We start from the raw sequence: 17,972 nt of genomic DNA, 5'->3' as shown, positions 1-17,972 counted from the left end.
TTTATTCCTGCTTCGGGCTCATTATAGTTCAAAGGACTAATGTATATTAGTATTAGTATTAGTATTAGTATTAACCATGCTAATGTATATTTATTTAAATTTTTCTGTTATTTCCACATTGAATTTTTGGCATTTGTTGTTTGTTTGTTTTTAATATCATGTGAAAATGCTATTTCTCTTGATGGCTGAGGTTTTTTTTGCGCCCCCAAGCACCTCACTAGCCTTATCCTATATCCCGGTACCGCTCTCAGCATTCAGCTTGGTAGACTCTGCCCTTCTCAGCCTCTCTGGGCACCCAGCACTCTGCTCACAGGAGCTATAAAGCTTCAGGGAACTAGCTCAGAAGAAGCAAAGGTGCCTGCACAGAACAGTCTTCTGTCAGTATCTCATCTCCTCAGCAGGCAACTCTGCTTCAGGGCTGCCCCTTCCTGATTTGCTCCCTTATTCTTTGGGAAATGGGTGGTTGTGCCTCCCTGGGTCCCCACTAGGCCCTCACCGTGGGGAAGGTCATGTTGATGATATTGAAGCGACTCTGCAGCCTTGAGGAGATGACTGTCCGTCCACCCCCAGGGGGGCCCATAGCAGCCATCAGGAACATGTCCTAGAGAACACACAAGATGGGTCAGAGACAGGTGGAGAGAGGGCACAGAAATAAGGAGGATGTAAAAGGAAGCCAGGAAAAGAGAGTCAGCATAGGGGCAAAGGAGAAGAGGGACAGGGATAGAATGAACTGGCAGACAAAGGTGCAGGAGAGGTAAAGGCAAGGAAGGGATTAGGGAAATTTTTCAGAATTACTGAAGTAATGTATTTCTTATTTCATCATTATAATCCTTGTTGCCAAATCAGAAAATAGAGGTAAGTTTAAAAATTTTTTGATTATGTTTTCTAGACTTTCTTTTTTTAATGTATATACCTAGCCACATGTGTGTGTGTTTTCATTCTTAGAAACACATGAATATAATTATTAGGTGAGTTTTTGATCCCGAGTACTAAATATATGGACACTCCAGAAAGCAGCCTGGGATGGCTGCTGGCCATTCATTGATTCAGGGAAAAGAAACAACCACAATGCCCACAGTCCTGTATGACAAGAGCCAGGACCAAAGGGAGACCCCTGAGTCCTGGGTGGGAAGCGGAGAACTGATCCGAGCAGGAGCTGACAGCAACCAGAGGAGGCATTAAGGCCAGAGGGGGTTTATGGACCCTGGCGCTTAGATAATTCTGGGCCCATCAGGGTTGGCATGTGAGCATGGAGTAAAAGGCCTGAAAAAGTAGTTGGAGGACAGGGTCCTGTGGTCCCAAAGCACCAGACAGGGTCAGTTCCTAATATTCAGAACTGATAACTTGGGAGCCAGATGTCTGGGTCCTGAGACAGGCAGGCATGCATGTATGGAGCAAAATAAGGAATTATAGGATTCCCTCCCAGGAATCTTATGGAATGAGGATGGAGTACATCATGGGAGGGCAGAGGCCTGAAGAATGAGTCCTCAGGATGCTTACTCGTATGTACTTGATGGTCTGTTTCGAACGATCATACCAGAAACCATAGTCAATCCAGAGGCGAAGCAGCTCCAGAGGTGGCTGGGACCCAAACAAGTCCTTAGCTGGCATATTTAGGTCATCCATGAAGGTGATCATGCTTTTGCCTCCAAATGGCACATAGACACCCTTGGTTCGCTTCTCCACCCGGCTCTCAATGATGTTCTGCACATTATTGGATGTGGTCTGGTGAAAAAGGTATAGAATGAATGCTTGGGTCCCCCAAGAGAAATATGGGGTTAGAGAGAGGTGCCCATCAGACATCTGGATCCTAAGGGAGAGCAGAAGGTTGGGTCCAGGTTGGGGGGGAACAGGTCTTGTAACATACCTGTGCAGACATGTTGACAGTGAGCACTGACCAGTGGCTGGAGGGCAAGGACTGCAGAACACTCTGGGCAATGGAGGTCTTTCCGGTCCCCACGGGACCTACCAGAAGGATGGGATTCTGGTTGGCCACCAAAGAGCTCACCAAGTAATTATAACGAACAGTGTCAACGGTGGGCACCATGATCTTATAGAACGGGGAGCTGGGGAACAAACAGAACTGGGTCTTAGGATCCTTGGCCCACTCCGTCCCAACTCCCACTTCATTCTGCCTCCCAGTGTTTGTCTTCCTCCAGCATCACCACTCTCTAATCATCAATCCTGCCCCCTGGGGAAACTAGGGAACGGGCATTCTCCTTAAGGATCCTGCCCCCGCACCTCTAAATCCTACTTCCTGTACTCAAAGAGTATCTACTCTGGGATCCACTCTCTCCTTTCTTTTTTTTTTTTTAAGTATTTACTCATTTATGATACAAGTACTGGGGTACAGGCCAGAGGTGTGGGGGGTGAGAGAATTCACCAGAGACAGAGTGGGGAACAGAACAGATAGATTGACCAAAATGCACTGCTGAGGGGAGCAGCGGGTTAGTCAAGAGAGGTCTGCTGCACCATGTGGGTAACTCCTTGGCGGGGGATCGAACTCATGCTGCAGTGGCTGCATGTAGCTTCATAGGTTGCGTCTTAACCCCTTGTGCCACCAGGGAGGTCCCACTCTCTCCTTTCTATAGCTCCTTTTTGCTTCTAGATCCCCACTTTCTCCCCACACCTCCTCAAGCCAGACCCACCCCAAAGGCCCTGCTCTCACTTTGGAGGGTAACGCCAACTTTTAGGGAGCTTCTCCTCAAATGAAGTCCAACTCCGTACCTTGGGGTCCACAAAATATTCGTACACCGTATCCTAAGGTGGGAATGAATGTCAAGTTACCAAAGCCTTTCTTTGGCATGCCCCAACCCAGGAAAAGCACTCACTGGGTAGCGGAAAGAGAGCTGAGTTGGCAGGTTGAAATTCAAGAAGAGTCTGAGGGTCAGGGATACAGAGGAGTTCTGGAAATTTTGGACAGCTGGGTTTGAATGTCCTGACCTTATTGGGAAAGGAGCCCTCCATCTCTCGGAGATAGCTATCAATCTTCTTGCGGCCATCCTCATCCACAGAGGCGCACATAGACCAGATCATGCTGAACACAAATGTCAGCTCTACCATGGAGACATAGTTCTCATTATCAGCTGGGTTCACCTGGATGGAGGAAGAAAAGAAAGAAACAGCCTGACTCTAAAAGACATGGAAGGGTCTATTTTAGGAGCTCATCACAAAGTTTTCCTACCTTCCTGGCTGTGTTCAGAAAACCATACGGTTGTGAAATAACTTTAATCTAAAATATTTGGATAAACCTGAAGCTTCCTGTAGCTCAGCAGTTGCTCTGAGTTTCTTTCTCTGCTAAGTTGTAAATACACGGCAGGGATCCAGCCACACCCTATCTACCTTGAAGAAGTGCCCGTGGGTGGTCAAGGGGAGAGATCCAGGGACATTTGGAGGGACATCTTTATAAATGCAAAAAAAAAAAAAAAACCAAAAAACAACCCTGGAGACGATCAAAATGTCTACCAGTAGAGGGATGAAAAAAATAAAATGTGCTCTATAGTGGAATAGTATGTAGCAGTAAAGAACAATGAAATAGGGGGCCTCCCCGGTGGCACAGCTGGTTGAGCGCCACACTGTAAGCTGCCTGCAGGCTCTGCAGTGCAGTTCGATTCCATGCTGGCCAGGGAGAAACCCACATGGTGCGACAGACCTCTCCTGCCTCGCCCGCTGCTCCCCTCAGCAGTGTCTTCAGTCCATCTGCCTGGTCTGCTCGCCACTGTCTCTGGTGAATTCTCTCACCCTCCCACACCTCTGGTCTGTACCCCAGTTCTTGTATAAATAAATAAATCTTAAAAAAAAAAAAAAAAGAACAATGAAATAGGGCCTCCCTGGTGGCAAAAGGAGTTAAGCACAGCACTGTGAAGCTATCCATAGCCTCTGCAGCACAAGTTCGATCCTGGCCAGCCAGGGTGCTATCCACATGGCGCTGCAGACCTCTCCTCTCTTGCCTGCTGCTCCCCTCAGCAGTGTATTTCAGTCAGTCTGCCTGTTCTGTTCCCACTTTGTCTCTGGTGAATCCTCTCACCCCCTGTACCTCTGGCCTATACCCCAGTTCTTGTATGCATAAATAAATAAATCTTAAAAAAAAATTAAAAAAAAGAACAATGAAATTAGTCCACATGTAGCAATATGGAACTCAAAGCATACTGTTGATTTAATAAGGATATTGCAAATGTTGTAAATAGCATGAGACCTTTTTTTTTAGATTTATTTATTTATGCATACAAAAACTGGGGTACAGGCCAGATGTGTAGAGGGTGAGAGGATTCACCAGAGACAGAGTGGGGAGCAGAACAGGCAGATTGACTGAAAACACTGTTGAGGGGAGCAGCGGGCAAGGCAGGAAAGGTCTGCTGCACCATGTGGGTATCTCCCTGGCGGGGATCGAACACCTATGGGCTTGGATATAAGTATGTATTTAAAACTGTAATAATACAAACAAAGATACTACAGTTGTTATTTGTGTGGGGGGAGAAGTAGACCAGGATTGGGTGAAGAGCGTGATCAAAGAGCACTTTAGCTGTATATGAAAATTTGTAATCTTTAGAAAAGAAACTAGTTTCAATTATTATTTATATAATTAAACACTGAAATTTTAAATGTACCAACTTAATAGCAGAAGTAGTATATTTAGAGTTCATGCTCTCAATTCCCCAACCCAGAGGAAACAGGAAGACACTGTTTTCGGACAGAGGAGTATATGGAACTCATGACTGCCTAACAGACAGCTAACTCAGCACCATCCATATCCTGCTAACCTACAATGTGAAACAGCCACACAGGTGGGGAGTTTGAGGATGGGTTCTGAATTAAGATACCTAAAACTATGGATATGCAGGATGTTGTCCAATCCAAAATATTGATCTTAGAATAATCCTCAAAGATAGATGGGGACCTCCTTGGTAGCCTAGGGGTTAAATCTCAGTGCTATCACCACTACAGCCTGAGTTTGATCCCCGGCCAGGGAGCTACCCACATGGCGCAGCAGACCTCTCCTGTCTCACCCGCTGCTCCCCTCAGCAGCGTATTTCAGTCAGTCTGCCTGTTCTTCTGCTCCCCACCCTATAGCTGGTGAATCCTCTCATCCCCTCACCTCTGGCCTACACCCCAGCTCTTCTACGCAAAAATAAATTAGGAAAAAAAAACATGGATGGGAAATTGTGTTAAGATTCTATTGTCTACCATATTTAATCCACAATCCTTAGTTTGTCCTTCCAATTTCCCCCAACACACAACACATCCTCTTCTTGGGGTTTCTGCCACAGGAAGATATCTGCAAGCAAATCCTACCCCTACCCTACCTGGCCAGCAGGGACTGCCTCTCCTGTGTTTTTGCAAAGATCTTTCTCTTTACCTAGAAAGCCCTGCTCTCTTTGTGCTGTTCATTAGTGTTTGTCCCTTTGCTGCTCACTCAGAAAGCCTTTTTTACTCAGCCAATCCCAAGTGCCAGACACTGTATGACTGACCTTTTCCTATAAGTTATCTTGCAAGTCCATCTACATAATTTTAATTTATATTAACTGTAGCAAGAATGACCTGCCATTGTAGATCTTGTTATATAACTTTATATTAACAGATTAGTTATCTGATTTTTTTTTTAAAAAAACAGTACAAACCATTTCTCAGCAGTGATTTAATCTCAACAGAAAAATATCTCATTTTTGTCCTTATTCCATAACCCTACACTGAAAAAAATTTCTTAAATATCATATATTTCCAGAAAGCTGAAAAATTTTAAAACCTCTCATCAGATTAGGCTGGGCACTCCTTTAAGCAGAAATGGTATCCCCCCAGGCCTCATAAATACCAAGACTTAGTATTTATTTTTTCAGAAGAGAGGGGATTGGGAAACTCAATGAACTAATATGCTCAGCTACCAAACTATGGGTAGGAAGTTACATGAGACTCTATTGTGTATCATATCCCATTTAGAATCCTTAGTCAGGCCTTCTAGGACTGACTCATCACTCACACTGACACATCACTCACACACACACACACACACACACACACACACACACACACACACACACGCCCCTCACTGACTTCTACCCTGGGAGTCTCTGCTCTGCTCAAGCCTGGTTTCGCACTGTCTCAGACAGTTTCCCTGAAGTCCCCGGAAGTCATAAGCCCTTCCTGTGCTGGCCCTGATTTGAAGCCCTCTTACCCCATTCTCTGGTGTGGCCAGGACTGAGTACAGTTTGCAGAGGGAGATGATTCCGCTGTACTCAGGGAGGGGAACCAGCTCTCGGCAGTTGTCCTTCTTGAAGGTCAGCATCTTCTTGATGAATTTGTCGAACATGCGTTGCAGGGGCTCTACCTCGCCCTGGGGTTGAACGAGAAGGCCCTGAATTACCTCCTGTGTCCTGTAGGCCATGTTGGTCACCTCCCCCCTCTCAGTTCCCTTCCTACCTTTGGTCTCTTCTCCAGCCACGACTGCACATAGGGCTTCCAGCCCAGGTCTGTGTAGTCAGTGAAGACCATCCCGCAACGAGACACTGTGGCTGGAGAGGCCACTGCCAAGTTCTCCACTTCAAACAGGAGAGACACCTAAGGAGGTACTTTGTCAGAAGCACTTTGCTCCCTCCACCCTGCCCCCATCAATAATAATAAAACACCCAGGACACCAATGTCCCAGAGTGTATCTACCAAGTACCAAGAGTGGTATAGGATGAATAAAGAGGTTTACAAATTATGTACTTTTCAAAAGAAATTAGAACTTGCTCAAGGTTATCCATGTGAAAAATGGCTCACTTGCTTGCACCCTTTGAGCAGGCAGAAAGGGGCACGCTCTACAGTCTGTGACTTCACACTTGGGTGTATATAGTCAAGGTCTATAGAGTTACATGGCAGTGGAAACCAGGCTGAGGCCTGTGTCCGTCTACACAGGGCTTCCTAACACACAAAGTTCTTTTCTGAATCACTGTTCTCAACGTCCGTGGCAGACGAAGCGTTTTTTCTTCAGTCACAGGTTTTCCTGAACCCAGGCATCCTTCTTCTCACATCTCTCCTCTGGAACTTACTCTTCTTTGGGAGCCCGTGGTGGCATGCTCCTTCCTGAGCTCTGCCCCTGCCCTCTAGTTCCCTCTTCCAGGGGCACCCACTGTACCTGTTCAGGCATTGAAATGCGCTCCCCATTGATGAGTGTCAACACTTTGTTGTCGTCCATGACAGAGTTCATGCTCTCAATCCACAGTGTGTCCACAGGCCCGTCAAAGAGGATCCACTTCTCATCTGGCTTCTCATCTTGGTAGAAGGTAGGTTGATAAGGAAACGAGGCACCTTCTCACCGAGCCCCCCTCCACACTCACTTCCTGGGAGATACACGGCGGTGCTTCCCAAGCATTTTTCTCCCAAATATAAGCTTTCTGCCTCTAAACTGTCCTACCTCATGACCCTTGGGTACCTGCACAGGCTGTCCGCATGACGCTAGACAGGATGCCGTCTGTCCATTCGTTAGTACTGAGATCGTATTCCCCATACAGCTCTCCTAGGGACAAGGCCTTAGGGTTCAAAGGGAACTCCTAAAAATGACACAGGAAGGGAGTTTTGAGTGCTGTTAGACACTAACCCCCAAATCTCCCTTTCCCAGTTTCCCCTCCTTTGTATATTTGTATTTGCCCCTCTCTGTCTCTCCCTCCCAGGCCCTGATCTCTTGGTCTCACTGCCTTCTTTCTCTGACACTTACGCATTCTAACTTCCAAGATACTTTTTGCCCAATATACTTTTTTTTAAATTTATTTATATAAGACTGGGGCACAGGCCAGAGGCACGGGAGGGTGAGAGGATTCACCAGAGACAGAGTGGGGAGCAGAACTGGCAGATGGATTGAAAACACTGCTGAGGGGAGCAGTGGGCGAGGCAGGAGAGGTCTGCTTCGCCATGTGGGTAGCTCCCTGGTCAGCCGGGAATCGAACCCACGCTGCAGAAGCTGTGGACAGCTTCACAGCGCTGCACTCAACCCGCTGTGCCACCGGGGAGGCCCTGCCCAATATACTTTTCAAAAGTATATTTTCTTCCTGCTGTTCAACTCTTTGCTGGGCCTCCCTGTCCCAACTCCATACTCTAACGATGTTGAAGTTGGGCTCTCCAGCCCGGCACAGGGAAGACAAGGAGGACTGAAGAATTTTCCATGAGGCAGTCTTGCCACTGCCAGTGCAGCCCACGATCATGGTGGAGTGGCGAGAGTTCTTGGTTTCATACAACTGGATAACCTTGGTGACAGTGAACGGCGTGATCTGCAGGCCCATGTCTCGAATCTCCTGCTCAATAGTCTCTCGTAGCTAAGAGAAAATAGGAAGAGGAAGAAAAAGTGGAAGAAAAGGGATATAGCCCGCAAATGACTTTCAAAATCCTCCCAGTTCCAGGAGGATCATGCTCACACTGTTAAAAAAAAAAAAAAGGAACAGGCCCTTTGCACACTGGCATTTGTTGGTTCCCTGGGAAGCTGACCAGCTGCAGAGTTAAGCAATTGGACTCTGAGGTCAACTAGCCTGGGGCCCCTAGCTATCAGCTCTGTGAACCTGAGTAAGCTACTTCTCTGAGTTACTCCCTGCTAAATGAGAGTAGTAAGGAGACTTTTTTCTGAGGTTGCTATATTAAGTCAATGTAAAATACAAAGTCTGACACATTTTTTTCCCTACTATCATTCAAGAAATATTTATGGCCCCTTTATAGTATATGCCAAACAGTGCACTGGATATAAAACTGGATCTCTGTGGCACAAGATGTGGGTCATAACTGACTTTCCCCCACCACCTGAGCAGCTAGACATGCTGGCTTTGTTGGCACAGCAGGCCCCAGCATGCAGAGCCTGAGGGAAGGTTGGTGCAGGCTGCTCTAAAAACAATAAACATGGCGGGCACTCCACCACCTGCTGCACACAGTGTGAGCGGCCCCACTGAGGCTCAAGGTGCCAGAGTGGCCAGCAGCAGCAATGGGCTATGCGGGCTTTCCCGCCACACCAACCCAGAGCATGTAGCCCCAAGGGGACTGCAGTGGCAAGGTCACCCAGTGCCAGATCAAGTTCCAGCAGCAGACATCAGGCTTATCCCTTTTGCATTTGGTGCCTAGATTGTAAATCAGGTTAAAGCGCAGTTTCATTAGTTAATCATTCAGTTTGAAAAATGGAAGTTAACTGACTGGTGCTAACTGGCACCAATTAGATGCTTAGGATTGAAAATCATCCAGTCAGGCTTACAGGACGGGGGACCCTGAAAGAGGTTAGAAGGCAGGAGTCAGCTTGATTCTTTTTCTGCTCTCAGCCTCCGAAGAGAGAAGGATTCAGCAGACAGCTTCTAAAGTAGCATAAAGTTGAAGGCCTCCATGGGTTCAGCAGCCCTCTGCAGGCCTCCACAGACTCTGAGACTCCAGTCCTCTGTAGACCTCCAGACCTCTGTAGACCTTCACAGAGCCCCAGACACTGCACATGCCTTGGGCCCTGCCTCTGACATTACGTGCAAGGAGCACTGTTGGCCTTGGCTCAGTGTCTTAAAGAGCTATTGTGCTATTGGTTCATAACAATAGCTCACAAAAAAAAAAGTGAGCTGTAACACTTGTGTGTCTAATACCACCTCCTAATGACCAATGGTGACTAAAACTCTGGCCAATGCTGTCCAGCACTGTTGACAGGTGACCAGTCACCTTTGAAAGCTTCCACAGCTGATCATTCAGCACCACCTCCTGGTGTTGTTGCTTCCATTGCTGTCCAAAAGTCCTGGTCTTCAGAGTTTTGTGTCACGTCAGCATCTCCACCAGTGAACACCACCAGCCACCACTGTGAGCTGGATCCTGGCCCACTGCTTACTGGTGTGCCACCAGTCCAGGGCCTCATTGACAGGATAGCACCATCTTGCACGAGTAGCCTTTTGTTTGGGACTACTGGACATGGTGGACATTATTTGAGTGAGAGAGCTGCCACTTGTGGCCTTAGAAATGCTTCATTTCCTCAACCTCCTGTTTGTTAAGTAAACTCCACTGTTCTTCCCTGAGCCTGAGCCATCTTGCAGTTGCTCAGTGCTTTAAGGTGACCAACGCAAGGAAAGGACACTTGGGCTGGTCAACCACAAGTGTCCAAATGTCCAGTCCCTTCATGGTCACCACCTTAAAACAGAGCTGAATGAGTACCAAAGGACAGTGCCGAGGTGGGGGACAGGTTACAGTCTGTGGGTTCTCACCAGTGCATTAACAATTGCAAGACCACTCAGACTCAGGGAACAACAGAGGAGTTTATTTAACAAAGATGATATTGGGGAAACCAGAGTTTCTAAGCCTAAGCTTGGAAGCTATCTTTCCTCACCTGGTTTTTGAATCATCTCTCTTTTCCCTTTTGTCTGCTCTATTCTCTGCAATATTCCTTTTTTAATAGCATTTTATAAGTATTTCATGGATACTAGATCTCAATCTTATCTCTAAGAATACTAATGGTTGATAAAACTTTTTTCTCTTCATATTATCTATTTTCTCTAATTCATTTTTTCCTATTTGTTTTTTTTTTTTAGTTAGACTTATTTTTATTTATTTTTTTTCACAGCAAATTTATTAAGGAAAAGAGAAAAAAGAAAGAGACGCCTTCACAGACATCGGCGGGCAGCTGCAGGTATTCTTTTATAGCGTTTTTGGATAAAATTATTGTGGAAATTATCACTTTTGGGTCAAATTGGGTTGGTCTTCTGTGATTGATAATACTCTTTGCCCCCACTTCTCTGATAATATTTTTTTTACATCATTGTTCATTTTTAAACAATATTTGCCTCCCTCCACCCCCTCTGGTGTAGTCCCCATAGAGTTTCCTTCCCCAAGGCACCCGTGCACCATCACCTCAGTCCCCTGTGCTCCTCCCTCCCTCCCTCTGTTCCCTCTCCCTCCTCCTCCCCTGCAGGATGTCTCTGATTTATGATTATCTGTTTTTGCTTTGTTGTGTTTTGTACTGTTGTTATTTTTTTACACTGATGTCTTATTTGGTTCCCCTATATTCCTGCTATAAGTGAAACCTCCAATATTTTTCTTTTTCCTTCAGGCTTATTTCACTGAGCATAATTCCTTCCAGCTCCATCCACATTGTTGCAAATGGCATGAGTTTATCTTTTTTGATTGCTGAATAATATTCCATTGTGTATGTATGCCACATCTTCTTGATCCTTTTCCTATTTGTTTTGGATGCTTTCATGTTAGCGGCTCTGCTCTGATATGTGATAAGCCTGGATTTTCTGCTTATATATAAGGGTGGAGACATAAAAAGTTGATTGGAAACTGAGTGTACAACTGGGGTTTGTAGATTGTGAGTGTGTCTGTAGGGAATATATCTGGATCTTTCACTGGGAAATTTCTATTCTCAATGTTTTGGTAATTCCTCTTGGGTAAGAGAGATTCTCCGGAGAATCCCAATTTTCTCCAGAGAATCCCAATTCTCCAGAGAATTCCCAATTTTCTGTTTGACTGCCAGCATTCTGGAAACTGAGGGGTAAAAGAAGACTAAGAGTCTCAGCATTCAATGTGTAAACATTCACTTGATCTTCACTGATAATAGGGATTACCTGTCTTCAACTAAACCTGGTATCCTCCCATCCAGAGACTCGCTATTTTACCATCTGGTTTGGTCTTTTGCCAAAGTGGGAAAGGCTGTGCTCGCTTCAGCAGCACATATACAAAGTGGGAAAGGCATTGTCTTTCAAGGTTATGGAAAGGAGATCTAGAGATCTAATTGCTTCCAAGACAGTTTGTCTCCAATCCTTGTTATTTTAGATATACCTCCTGTACTCTCCTGCCTGCTCCCTACTTATAGGGATACCTACTTCCAAAAAGGCTTAGCCTTTTAAGAATTCTCTCTCAATTTCCTCACTTCTAGCCCTCTTGTGCTTGCTCAGTAAGCAACAACTTATCTCCTCTCCCATTCTCCCAAATCTTTCAGGTATAGATGATTTATTTTAAAAATCTCTTTAGAATAGTTACAGTGGGTTTTCAAAGGGAAACAAAAATTTTTTAATCGACCTTCTTTACCTTAAAGCCCTCCTTCTATTGAATTGCTGTTTCCCTTCAATTATAGCATTTTTTCACTTATAGAAATTCTTTTGGTTCTTTTTCCAGCCTACTTTAGAAATCTCTTTTTCCTGGCTCATGTTTCAAGTTTTTCTTTTATTTTTTAGAACATATTAAATTTAGTCATCTTTCATTTTGAAATCTCAAATCTTTCCATTCTGGGATTCTTCTTGAATTCTTTCTTTATTGATCCTGCCTCCCTGTGCCAACTATTTTCAATAATCTTTGCGGCTCTAATTCTGCTGTCCAGTTGTTCTTCAAACTTCCATTCATGATATCTTATTTCCTTGTGTGTTTTGTGAATTCTGGCCAGGAACAACTCATTTTCTTAGACTTTTATCTTGAACTTTTATGAGAATTCTTTGAGGCTCAAGTTGAAATTTCATTCTTCCAGAAACAAATTTGCATCTGCTTCTGTCAGTCATCTGGGGGAGGCACTAGCAACCTGAAACTACTTAAAATTAAATTCTAAGTTTGAGATTTGGGAAAATTATTCAGTAGAATAAATTATGACTACAGACTTTTTGAGACTAGAAGGACATTTTGACCCCTCCTCCTAGCATCCGAGGTCAAGACAAGCAGTTTCCTTACCATCTGGACCTTTCTCAGTGGTGAGTTTCTTGTTTTCTCTCTATCTCAGGGTGTTTTCCCTTGTGAATTGAGGTTTATGTAGGACTGGGTTTTCTGTTATACAGCCAGACTTGGGTTGCTTTATCTCCTACCTCCAGTTCAACAAAAAATTTCAAGAGGAAAGCCAGCTTTCACATTCACTTGTCTCCCTGTTTTTACACCCCTCGCCACCCCAGGTTTCTTTCTTTAGTGCCAGCTTAGCAATACATTTACAAAGATGTTCTTTTATATTTTTATCCAGAATTTTAGTGGCTTCATTGAAAGAATTATCCAGGGGATGCAAACTACCATATGGTGAGAGGAGAAAGTTCCTATACTTGCAAAAATCTCCTCTCCCACCCCCGTCCATTCCACTGCTCTCACATATCAAACAACTCCTGGAAGTCCTCCTCAAAATTCTCTGAATGAGGAGAGTCGAGATCAGAGAAGTCTAGTGAGTACAGAGAAAGTAGAAAAGCCAGTAGATTAGAGGTCTCAATTAAGTCAAAGAACTGCTGAGGAGAAATATTTGAGGAGGGGTGTTGGGAGTTGGGAGTTGTAGTGAAAGAGAGGAATGTTGGAATAAGTCTGTACATTTTATAAATAAGGAAGCCCAAAGAGAGGTCAACTGCCTTCTGCAACATAGCAGGTAGAGAATTACAAAACAAGACCTGGAAACCCAGTGTTGTGTTCCTGGACCCACATTCACATATGAGTTCAGGGAGAGTATTAAGGAACAAATACCTTGCCATAGTCAATGACAGGCAGCTCAACATTGGGGAATAGATCCTGCACGATGGCATTGAATAGTGGTACATCAGCTGAAGTCAGCTTGGCAATGTTCATATCTCTCATAGAGAGCAGCAGCACCTGAGTGGGAAAAGACAGAAACTGAGGCTTGCAAAGTCAGGGTCTAGGTATTCACAAGACCTTTCCTCTCCAATGGGGTGAGGCACAGGAGCCCGAACCAACAGATGCACCTGAGTTAGTCATTAGCAATGACTAACAGGCAGACAGGTGGGAAGATTAATCAAGGGAAAGAAAGGATCTGAAAATTTTAATGAAGGTGCATTGGACCATGATGATGAAGATTCAAGTCCAAGGGCTATGTCTTATCTACCTCCTCATCAGACATATCTGGCTGCAGGCGGCGTTTCTTGCCCGCGTAGCGTAGAAGAGAGGTCAGAGCGCGTAAGCCAAAGTCGTAATGGTCTTGTCTGGAGAGCTGCTGCACGGCCAGGGAGTAAAGTGTATACACCTTCTTGGCCAGAGCCTAAGGAACGAAAACACAGGAGGAAACAACTCATCACCCCACAAATTGCTTTGCTTCACCTAAAGACTGTTATGAATACAATAAGTTCAGCTCCAGGGACTTGAAGTAGCTAGGAGGTGCTTGATGGATGGTCCTAATGAGGAGATCTTGTGAATCCTGCCAGAGAGGGTAAGTGACTTCACAGAGGGGAGACCTCCCTCCTCTGAATCCCTCTACCTACTGACAACACTGTGTTCCTCCTAAGATATGCTAATTGTAAGGCTTTGGGATGGGGGTTCCTCTGTCCTAGGACCAAAGATGGAAGGTAAATAGAATAATTGGAGTAAACGGATTATTGGAATACCTTGCAGTTGCCAAAGCCCTCCCCAAAGAGAATGATTTCTGCAATAAGAGTAGAATCAGGCACCACCATGGCAATTGGACGGAACATTGATTTAAGATTTTCAGGAAGCTCAGTGCGACCAGCATAGCCTAGAAAAAAACAGTGCCATTTATTTAGAATCCATGTATCTCTTCATCTTGACTCACTTCCCAACCAATCCCATTGTCCCCAACCCTAGCACCATCCCTAATTTTTTCCCCTACTACTACTCTAAGATCTGTTCCCTTATCTTTGCCCTGGATCTCTCTATACCACTTTGTTCTTTTTTTTTCCCCCAAAGATTTATTTTATTTATGCACACAAGAGCTGGGATACAGGCCAGATGTGTGTGTGTGTGTGTGTGTGTGTATTCACCAGAGACAGAGTGGGGAACAGAACAGACAGACTGACTGAAATACACTGCTGAGGGGAACAGTGGGCAAGACAGGAGTTGCACCATGTGGGTTGCTCCCTGGCCAGCGGGTGCTGCAGAGGCTGCAGATTGCTTCATAATGCTGTGCTTAATCCCTTGCACCACCAGAGATGCCCCACACCACTTTGTTCTTCTTCCCTTTCTCTGGTCTTTCTTTGCTTTCTACATGGTCCTGTTTCAGGCTTAAGTCACATAAACAGACCAAAAAATAAACAAACCACTATATGTATTTTTTCTTTTCTCCTTGTTGCTTTTTAAAACTTTGCAATGGGCCTCCCCGGTGGCGCAGAGGGTTGAGCACAGAGCTGTGAAGCTGGCTGCGGCCTCTGCAGTGCCAGTTCGATTCCCTGCCGACCAGGGAGATTCCCACTTGGCGCAGCAGACCTCTCCTGTTGCACCCGCTGCTCGCCTCAGCAGTGTACTTCGGTCCTTCTGCCTGATCTTCTCCCTTCTCTGTCTCAGGTGGAATTCTCTCACCCTGCCATGCCTCTGGCCTGTACCCCAGTGCTCGTATAAATAAATAAATCTTTAAAAAAAAATAAAACTTTGCAATTATTTTAAAAAATTAGTCTTTCAGACCAGTCTTCTTTTTTTTTTTTTAAAGATTTATTTATTTATTTATTTATATATGCACTGGGTACAGTCAGAAGCGTGGGAGGGTGAGAGAACTCACCAGAGCCAGAGCGGGGAGCAGAACAGGCAGAAGGACCGAGGTACACTGCTGAGGGGAGCAGCGGGCAGCAGGAGAAGTCCGCGCACCATGTGGGACCCTCGCCCAGCGGCCGGATATCGAACTGGCGCTGCAGAGGCTGCGGGCAGCTTTGCAGCCCAGCGCTCAACCGCTGGACCACCAGGGAGGCCCCAGACCAGTCTTTTTAGTAAACTTTAAGTTTCTCTTTATTGATTTATTTAAAGTTAAAAAAAAGAAAAACTAAACAAATCAAACTCATATCATAGAACTGTCAACTTTCCATCTCTCCAAGTTCCACATATAACCCACATCAATCATAGAAATCATCGAAATCATAGCTGATTCTTTCATTCCTTCAATCCCTGAAGCCTTTCCTATGTCTCTTTTCTCCTAGACTCTTCCCCCAGAGGTGTCCCTAGAGAATGATAATGAAAACCATTAGGGACTTTGGGGAGAGTCTTCCATTCTGAAAAAGGGATGGCAAGTAAACCAAAACTCTGGAAGCTAGCCCAGTGGGAGAAGAGAGCCAAATGCCTTAAAAGAGAGGGCTACCTACTTACACTTAATCGATTATTAACCCCTTTAGGGAGAACAGTAACATTGCCTCCCCTACTCCCACAAAGGTTTATTTTTATCCTTTTCTCAGACTTTGTTGTCTAATGAGCCACATTTCACTTAGCTAAACACACCCATCTGGAAGATGGAAGGGGAAGATGCACAGTTATTTGCCCTGACCCTCAGGGAACCCTGCTGTCTGGTCCTCACCAGGATTCATGGTGATGAAGATCCCACAGGACCACACCAGGCTGATTTCAAAGCCTTCAAAATAGAAGCGGGAGAGGCTAGCAGCCAGGGCAGACAGGATAGACAGGATCTGCTGGGCCACCACTGACAGCACCTCGATGTTGATGCGGTTAAACTCATCAAAACAACCCCAGGCACCTGTCTGTGAAGTAAGAGGCAGAGTTACTGGGAGTAAGAGAAGTACTCACACATTGAAACTAGACAGTGTGCCTAACAGAGCTTTCCTGAAATGTTTTGATAAGCCAGGTGGCATCTAAAGTGGGGGGGAGGGGGAGGGAGAGAAAGTAGCACTGTTGTAGTTTCTGGCCACAGTGTTCCACTGGACAGAGATAAACTGGGGGGATGCTGGAAAAAGGTGTGGGTTGCAAAGAGATTGAGGTATTGAACTTGTAAACACTGAGCGCCTACCGTGTGCCAGTTTGCATTCATTATTTTATTTAATCCTTATATAACCTTCCAGTATGGCAACTAAGCAAAATGCAGCTCCCAGAGATGCAGGGACTTCCCCAACTGTAAGAACCAACTGAGGCAGTGTTTTAAGTTACAAAGCACTAAACTGGATTTGTGATCTAGTTGATTTTCTGGGACTAGAAGATATTTAAGGGCTCTCTGGGGCAGGGGAGCAGGACACTGACCTGGGCCAGACCTGAGTACATTCGGCCCATAGACTTATAATCCAGGCCCTCGGAGCAGTTCACCACAATCACGTATATGCCGAGCGCCTTGCCCAGGTCCTTGACGGTCTCAGTCTTTCCTGTGCCAGCTGGGCCTTTGGGGGAGCCGCCTCGGTGCAGGTGCAATGCTGTGGTCAGTGTCATGTAACACCTGAGAATTAAGGACAGGACCCAAGTCAGACCTTGGAAAACTCCTCTACGCATTCGCTGCTTCCTCCCTACTACCTTGTTCATCCCACAGGCCCACCTGTCAGTCAGGGGGGTGATGACAAGCCTGCCGGAGTTACCCAGGTACTCATAACTATACTGGAATTGCGTGTTGGTCTGGCGGATCATACAGTCGTCCAGGTCCTGGGGAAACAGTGCAGCATGTGAGAGAGGTGTGTCTGGAGAAAGAGTTAGAGCTGGGGAGATGACTAAGAGTAGAACTGGAGAGGAGGTTAGGGGCTCAGATTAGAGCAAGAAGGAAAGAAACATTTACAACTAGTTAGAAAGTTGGTTTCAAATTGCATATCCACAACAATCCATTGAAGCAGATGCCTGGAGTCTTTCCGAGTCCCGATCAAGTGACACCCATAGTGAGCGCTGAAGGAAAAGTGATTTGCCTCTCCTGATGAGGAGATGTGAGATACAGCTAAAAGCTGTATCTGGATTAACTACTTGGGCGAAGGGTTGAGTGTGGATGTTACCGAATTTAGAGAACATGAATTTAATTGAAGCAGGACTGGGCTTGGGCTTAGGAAGGAAGGTAGGAGAGTGGGGAGTTGACCCAACTGCACCTTTTCCCAGTAGAAGCGCAGCTGGCTGAGCCAGTCAAAGGCACTGATATCCAGGAGGCCACTCTTATAAAGCTTCTCCAATACATCCCGGGCGTGAATTTCTATTGTCACCAGAGCTACAATTTTAAGCCGCATGATCTTAGTCAAATTCCCCCTGATAGCTTCTGAATACTTATTCAGTATTGACACCTGTGGAATGAGGTGGTAGAGAGCAGACAGAGCAATGCACAGAAGCCAATCCCAGCGGATCCGCCTAACATGACTTTCAACCTCAGTGCTAATCCTGACCTCACTGCCTCACCAGACGCT

General features: G+C 45.5%; 1 protein-coding gene and 1 pseudogene across 2 annotated transcripts in view; one reads left to right on the top strand and one right to left on the bottom strand.

The window, feature by feature from the left end:
- The window catches only part of LOC311173822 (large ribosomal subunit protein eL27-like), a 754,061-nt pseudogene that overhangs the window by 533,431 nt on the left and 202,658 nt on the right, over positions 1–17,972 (top strand). The window lies entirely within an intron of this gene.
- The window catches only part of DNAH2 (dynein axonemal heavy chain 2), a gene marked incomplete at both ends in the record, with an annotated part of 101,556 nt that overhangs the window by 34,313 nt on the left and 49,271 nt on the right, over positions 1–17,972 (bottom strand). Inside the window, 17 exons of the mRNA XM_084236238.1 lie at positions 497–601; positions 1,501–1,725; positions 1,868–2,066; positions 2,669–2,760; positions 2,944–3,096; positions 6,170–6,328; positions 6,415–6,552; positions 7,112–7,248; positions 7,409–7,526; positions 8,067–8,285; positions 13,393–13,518; positions 13,769–13,921; positions 14,265–14,392; positions 16,172–16,352; positions 16,846–17,035; positions 17,132–17,235; positions 17,664–17,852. Coding sequence (XP_084092364.1) covers positions 497–601; positions 1,501–1,725; positions 1,868–2,066; positions 2,669–2,760; positions 2,944–3,096; positions 6,170–6,328; positions 6,415–6,552; positions 7,112–7,248; positions 7,409–7,526; positions 8,067–8,285; positions 13,393–13,518; positions 13,769–13,921; positions 14,265–14,392; positions 16,172–16,352; positions 16,846–17,035; positions 17,132–17,235; positions 17,664–17,852 — 2,616 coding nt within the window. The remainder of the gene's footprint in view (positions 1–496; positions 602–1,500; positions 1,726–1,867; positions 2,067–2,668; positions 2,761–2,943; positions 3,097–6,169; positions 6,329–6,414; positions 6,553–7,111; positions 7,249–7,408; positions 7,527–8,066; positions 8,286–13,392; positions 13,519–13,768; positions 13,922–14,264; positions 14,393–16,171; positions 16,353–16,845; positions 17,036–17,131; positions 17,236–17,663; positions 17,853–17,972) is intronic.

Source organism: Talpa europaea, assembly GCF_964194135.1.
Source record: "Talpa europaea genome assembly, chromosome: 7".
In the NCBI taxonomy this organism is placed as follows: Eukaryota; Metazoa; Chordata; class Mammalia; order Eulipotyphla; family Talpidae; genus Talpa; species Talpa europaea.
This window is presented reverse-complemented; position numbering and strand designations above follow the sequence as displayed.